This window comes from Ascaphus truei, unplaced genomic scaffold (genome assembly GCF_040206685.1).
Source record: "Ascaphus truei isolate aAscTru1 unplaced genomic scaffold, aAscTru1.hap1 HAP1_SCAFFOLD_3598, whole genome shotgun sequence".
NCBI lineage: Eukaryota > Metazoa > Chordata > Amphibia > Anura > Ascaphidae > Ascaphus > Ascaphus truei.
The window spans coordinates 7,501-14,910 of record NW_027456616.1 but is presented as its reverse complement, the minus strand read 5'-3'; the positions used below and the strand labels follow the sequence as shown (position 1 = coordinate 14,910).

Sequence of the window (7,410 nt, the reverse complement as noted above, 5' to 3'; positions counted from 1 at the left end):
AACCTGGTTAGAGTTGGCTCATGCAGCATAGGTGGGGGCGCACGTCAGCAAACCCCCATCCACTCATCTGATCCCATCCTGCAACAGCAAACTCCACCTCCTGGTCATTCTACACTCCACTCTGGGGCAGCAAACTCCACCTCCTGGTCATTCTATACTCCACTCTGGGGCAGCAAACTCCACCACCGCACGCATTTGATATTCAGGAGGGCAAAAATTGATACCCCACCCAATTCCTAAATGCCCTACCTCACGTGAAATCCTGGCTATATCCCTTTTACTTTGGGAACACTTGCCCCAATCAATGAACATGCTGAAACACAAACCAATACGGAGAGTAACTGCATACGTCTAAAATTTAAATCTTCTTATATTCGGAGAATGGAGACCCACAAAAACACTGCTACCATGCACACCACTTATGCTCTCTAATCCTCTATTTAAAATATAAATACAAATAGATTACCATATGTACCAAGCGGTGCTATACCATGAGGCACCATCCAGGGCCATAAGACACAATACAGTCCATTGACTTCAATGATAAGGTGTCTTCCAGCACTGGAATTTGCTTTATGTCAATGCACTGCATAACAAATATGGGCTTTAGTGCATGTAGCATCACATACACTCATTCTTTCGTCATAGATGGGAGAAATGGAACCATCAATGTTGATGCTTCATTTTTCTTACCACTGAACCAGGCATCAATCCCATTTGTGACCCAATTCCGGATTTCTCATCAAAGCCTCCTTGCATCTGAGATGAAAATGGCTGTGAAAGGGAAAATGACAGGTGATTGTCTAAATGTGGTTGAACAGAACATGGTTAGTTACCGTAATTTATGACCAAAAAAGGGCTACAGTATGTGACAACCAAAATGTGTTGTCCTTGTCAGTTGAATGTCTCCACAGATCATTGTGAAATTATGAGAATATTTTAGGAAATGTATATTTTGGCTTGACAGAGAATCTACTGAGTGATGGAAAATTATTTTACCCATCTATGATTTCTTCCTCATTGTTACCCACTACTGTACATTAAGAGAACTACCAGTACTCCCCGTCCACCGCGTACTACTTTATTAGTATATTGTACTGTATATCATATTTTATGATGGTTCCATAGCCCATGTTAACTCCACACCAAAGTTTAAGTTATACTTTCACCTACTTGACCAGGGTGAGATGGAGGTCCAGGCGGCCCAGGCTCACCAGGCTGTCCAGGAATACCAGGTTCTCCATCTATACCAGCAGGTCCACGAAAACCCTAAAAAAAAAAAGAGTAACATTTGGTTAGAGTGCAAATGTTCAAAGTCAGCTAAAGCCTCTAGATTAGGCCAATTACAAACCGTATTGTAGATGTGTTGTAACTTTAGGGGAGCAGCATAAGAGTTCTTCATACTGTAGATGGAACTATAGTGTAATGAGCTGTCAAAAATGTAAATTCTCTTCTTCAAATTAAATTACAGCATACAAGCTCTGCAGAATAACATCTCATCTATGAAGAACTCTCATGCTGGTCACCTAAATGGTATCACAGGCTGCAATGAATCAAGCACTCCCTAATATATTCAACATTCTGGAGCCAATGTCTCAAGCTCCCAAAAAATGTGCTTTGTAACGCAGCCCAATCCAAGTAATTTGTTAATCAATGTTTTCATGTTTGATACATAGTTATGCATCAAGGCAAATGTGGTGCCGTTTGTTTTTCCCCCAGTCTGCACTATTTCTATTGATGAAAAAAGACCATTGAAATCAACAGGATTGCTTCTTTGATACATCTGATGCAGTTTGTTTAGAATTGCACTCACAATGTTTGACAGAAAGACTGGTACATTCTATTGTGTCCAGTAACTGTAACCTAATCTCTTCAGATAAACACTAACTGCTCGCTACTAAACAACATGCTAAAGCAGTTAAAATTGATGCAAAGTACTTTATATTGAAACATGTTCAAAATATTTTTCTTTAATTCAAGGGTAAAGTATTTTTGAATAGGACATATCTATGTATTTCCATTTATTTTTTTTAACAAATCATGAAATAATCAAACAAGGTTTCTAGACTTGCACTTGAAAAGCCAAATAATAGCAGAAGTCTCCAGATGGTAATATGATAGATTGGGGAAAGGGATCTTCATATAAGGCATAACAAGATTGCCCAGTGGTCGCGTTATTGTAGAATAGGTACTGTTTTAAGAACAATGAAGAAAAATTGCAATAAAAATAAAAATGTAATTAGTTGGAGCTTTGCTTGTGACTTTTTATAGTTTGTGAGAAAAGGGGTTTTAGAAGTTTTCTAGAAAAATGTCATATGAAAGACCTCTCCATTGCTGATTGGAGAATTCCTGAAGTTATTCCTAAAATAAACATGTACAGTATAACAGATATTTGAATGACTGCATCCAAACTATTTGTAACTTGGACTTTTTCAATAGGTCATAAAAATTCCCTAATGTTTATGAAGCAGCACTGACATCCAGTGTTGATTAAGCGCAAATGAAAATTTGTACAATATACTATGTTTATTATTATTGCTGGGATGACTTTTCTAGAGCAGGACTATTCAATTGATGGACTTGTGTCTGTAATCAGAAAAAAAATCTGCTTTATGGAGGCACCAGAAAGGCGCTGAAAGCACAGTTTTCCTATTCCATTCTCTACTTAGACTGGAGGAAGGTGAACAGCCAATGGGCTCAGTTGTCTGGACCCTAAAACAGAAAGTGGACCTGTTTGAAAATATTTGAGTAACCCTGTTCTAAAAAATAAAATGTCAGGTTCGTAATAAAATAGGTGAGAAATGTACATGCAATCATATAGAGAAATCAAAACCGTCTGTTAACTTCTACAGTGCTAATATAATTTGTTATTAAAATAAACTTGTTTTTCAACTTTGGCTCTGCAGCACTAAATGTGTTAAAATGATCTATAGCATAAATTACAGTTTGTGTATGAAATCCAATGACTCGATATGGAAGGGAACTAGGAGTGCTTTAGTGGAAAGGGCACTTGTCTATGAAAAGGGAAAGCATGGTTCAATTCTATGTGTGCCTTCTCCTTGTGATATTGGAGAACTCGTGTTCTTTCAGGGCCGGCACTGACACATTGACCAATAATAATAATAATAATATTATATATGATGAGTAATTGTATTCCATGTGATGGAGAAGATTTGAGTCCCATTTATTTCAATGGAGCTGATCTCTCCTCCACCACTGAGAAGCAGCTTCACAACATATTAAATAGGGGTGTTTGAGCAGGGGAAAAAAAAAATCTATGTAATGAGTAGAATTAGCACTATACACTATAATCATCATCAACGACCCTCTGTGGTACTATTCTAAATTGAGAATTATGATATGTTTATGCACTTGAGTATGACACAGACTACATGAAATACCCCTACCATTTCCAGAGAGAATTTGTAATTAGAGACATTTGGATAAGGCACTCTTATTCATTGTGACTTGTCAATTGTCATGTGTAGTATATAGTACACTCTAGTTGAAACATTTTAATCTAACTGAAGGGAAAATGGTAGCCGGCAACCTCCTGCCTTTGAGCCAATGATTAACGATTATGTAATTGGGGATGAGCAGGTGCATTTGCGTTCCACTGGCATACTAAAATGATGTCATTGTTGATCATTTGCTTTCTGGTATGGAAGTTGCTGTAAATAATTGTAGTACAGGGATTGCAATGTACAGTATCTAAATATGTATATACACAAAAAACATCTGCTTTGAGTCAATGTTAGTCAATACTGTAACTCAAATGAGTTGTAGTTATTTGAAGCTATTGTATAAATGCTACTACTGTATGTTACTGCATGTAGCTGATATCTGTAGAGTAAATATAGAAGGAAATAGAACGGTTTTTTTTTTAAAGTGCTAAAATCTTTATATCCAAATAACAGAGGAACTGAGGAACCGAGCAGCACTCATATAATCATAAGCTATGTCAATACTGTATACTACTCTCATTTTAAGCTGTAATGCAAGGCATGTCTGTATAATTAAGATAATAATTACATACATACAGACGAGCCAACGAGTATTCTAAAACTTGCCTTAAACTAGCCAGTTTACATGCTGGGTACATTTCAGTGACATTTCTGCAGAGGCTAATGGCCCATCGGATTAACACAGCAGGGGTTCCTGGCAGTCCCATTCAGTTTGAATGGGACTGCCAGGGACCCCTGCTGTTAATGCGATGGGCCATTAGTCTGTCTGCAGAAATGTGTGAAATGTTGCAGCATGTACCCAGCATGTACCTGGGTCATTTTGGAGATTGCCCCAGGTTTGTTTTAGAATAATCGTCGGCACTACAGTAAATATAATATCATTGTATCTTTAATTCTGTCATAGACATAGTAAACTGTATGATTATCACTTGTGTCTGTTGTCTTGCTTTATAATTAGATCCAATAATTGAGCAGAACCACTTGAATTACTACAACCGATCATCAAAATATTTTACTCAGAGTCATACTTACAGGTTTCCCTTTTGGGCCTCTTTCTCCTCTTGGTCCTTGTGAGCCTGGAGGTCCCTGATAAGAATGAAATAATAAGTGACTGAAAGAGTCACTGAAAAAACATTCTCAGACTTAAGCTCATTGCTAGAGACGGCCAGCTACTGTATGCTGTAGGCACAGATAACATAGGATTGGAAAACGCATTTAAATCCATGATTTATATATTCAAGTATAAAGAATCTTGATCCCTAACTGTATTATACATGAAAAAAGTGATGATGTGAAAAATACAGCTGTAGGCAAACAAGCGACTACATTCTTATTTCAAGAGTTTTAATTTATTATGAAATAGCACACAATCCTTCTGCTCAGAATAAAAATGTGCATGAATCAGCATGTAATAAAACAGAGTTTAAGTTATGTGAAGGGGAAAATGCTCAAGATAACATCAACAATAATAATCAAACAGGAGCAAATCCCACCTCATCTCATATTTCCTTTTACTTCTTGCTGCATAGGTAAAAATGTGGTTAATAAGTATTGTTACTGGCAGAGTAGCTTAGTGGTAAGAACATTGCCACCCAGAGATATATATATATATATATATTTATTTTTTTATCACTGCGCTAAATTAATACAGACAACACCTAAAACATAAATGGGGAAACAGAAGACACACACAGAAAAAAAAACAACATGAACAGACAGGAGACAAAGAAACACAAGGAAAGTGGGAAAGGAAGGGAGGAAAGAAACGGACCAAAAAGGGACCAATTACATGGAAAACTGGAATTAAAGAAAATAATAAAAAAACACTGGAAGCTCCAAGCTGCTCTCCCAGGATCACACCAACCCCTCCACGCAATTTAGAAGACAAAAAATGGAGAGTGCAGGCCCCATAGCGTGATTCTGTAAATTGTAACAATATATTGGCTCCAAAATACTCCAAACTACTCAGTGTAGCTGAATAAAAAGCATGTGGTACACATAGTACCATTCCTCGAGTGCCAGGTAAAGACTGATATCTGGAACACTGCTTCCTAGTCGGGCCAGTGACGCGCATCCGCTACTGGTCACACGGCGAGCACACACAGCCCTTCCTCCAGAACTGAGTATAGGAATGTAGTTACTCAGCTCCCTGGTTCCTCTCTGCCAATGCGTGGCAAATGTTAGGAAAAGTCCCACAGACAAGTGCAAAAACACACTACACATTTCATTGGTAAAGTTCCTACTTCATCAGGGTCAACTGTTTCTGATATTAGTTTTTACCTGGCACCCAAGGAATGGTCCTATGTGTATCACATGATTTTTATTCAGCTACACTTGTGAGTAGTTTGGAGTTTTTTGGAGCCAATAAATTGTTACAATTTATGGAATAATGCTATGGGGCCTGCCTGCGCTGTCCTTTTTTGATATATAAACACACACACACACACACACACACACACACACACACACACACATATATAAAAGTAAAGATATAGGAATAAGGACAGTTTGACCAGGTACATGTTATATGGAAAAAGTGACCCATTTCAATCCTTCCAAGTCTGATTGTTCAATCCTAAAGGTTTATAAACCTTTTTGCTTAACTCGTCATTGCTGTGGTTTTGGTAAGATGGTCTTATTTTCCCTTATTGAATGTATGATGTGGAAATGTATGTACTGTATCATAAGCAATGCAAGTTAAATGACTTACTGACGGTCCAGAACGTCCACGAATACCAGTCACCTAAAATAACAGAGAAAGAAGACATCTGACATTAGTAAATCAAGTCATAAAACTGATAATTTCATATCCCTTTTATTGTGCACTCTAATTTGCTTGGCATTGCTAAAAACAGTATGTGCTAAATCTTGTATCATTGGTTTGTCGTTGACATCCAAAAGGTTTTACTTGAAACGGTTTTGTCAATATTGCATTGATTTAAACAAAAAATAGGAAGTTGCGTCTGTAAGAATTGTTGGCTGAAGTTATCAATAACAGTAATATGTTTGCAAGAACATTGGCTAGATATCTTGCTAAGATAGGCCATCCCATATACTGTAATGTATCTGCTCAAACTTTAAATACAGACAGAGCCTTTCATAAAATCCTTAGCAGCACTTCCACTAAACCGGAAACATAACACTACATTATGCAGGTATGGAAACTTGGGAAGTGGGGAGGGGCGGGCTTAAAACCTATTAATCCTAATAGAGGTATATTAGTATTTTATCTGGTAGTGTTAGGACTTGCGAATGGGTGTCTGCCTTGTCGTGGCTCGCAAGCTTACAACGCTTTGGCCAAAGGTTAGATATATTTTGTGGGGGCTCAGGGGTTCCCAAAAAGAGCTTGCTGGGGTTTTGTGTTCTGTTAATTTTCAAATGACCTGAAAATGGCAGGGATCCCTTTAGGGATGTCTGGGGAACCCAAGAGGTCCTAGGAATCCCTGTGGAAAAACACTCAAAGCTACAGTATCCAGTTGAATATACAGAAGGAATAAACTACCTAAAGTATATGTACCCCATGTTATCATCAGCAATCCATTTAATCTCTACATAATATTTAAAACTGATTTGATTTCCTAAATTGCGTTTTACATTGAGACACTTGATGGTACAAATACTATATACGCACGTCAGCAAATAATATAAGTAGAACTGATACGTTTTGGCACAGGGAAACAATTTTACAAATTGATTTACAGTATGCAGAAGACTTTGCCCTTGGAATCTTTTTCTAAGACACAATGCTTACTTTATTGTAACAGTGGTAACTTTAACGTATATTTTTTCCCTGACAATTAAGAGTTTAGTATATACAGTTGTTCTATGATAACCTTCTTGGATCAAAACCAGTATTTTCATAAATATCCAATATATTTTAACATATATATATATATATATATACACACACAAACATATTATTTATTTTAATTATATATATATTATA

At 37.0% G+C, this 7,410-nt stretch overlaps 1 protein-coding gene across 1 annotated transcript in view; it reads right to left on the bottom strand.

Annotated features, from left to right (window-relative positions):
* Positions 1-651: 651 nt before the first annotated feature.
* LOC142483707 (collagen alpha-2(V) chain-like) overlaps positions 652-7,410 on the bottom strand; it is a 14,131-nt gene continuing 7,372 nt past the window's right edge. Inside the window, exons 4-7 of the mRNA XM_075583728.1 lie at positions 6,175-6,207; positions 4,497-4,550; positions 1,174-1,269; positions 652-774 (exon numbers count right to left, since the gene is read on the bottom strand). Of these exons, the coding sequence (XP_075439843.1) occupies positions 667-774; positions 1,174-1,269; positions 4,497-4,550; positions 6,175-6,207 (291 nt within the window). The 3' untranslated portion in view covers positions 652-666. The remainder of the gene's footprint in view (positions 775-1,173; positions 1,270-4,496; positions 4,551-6,174; positions 6,208-7,410) is intronic.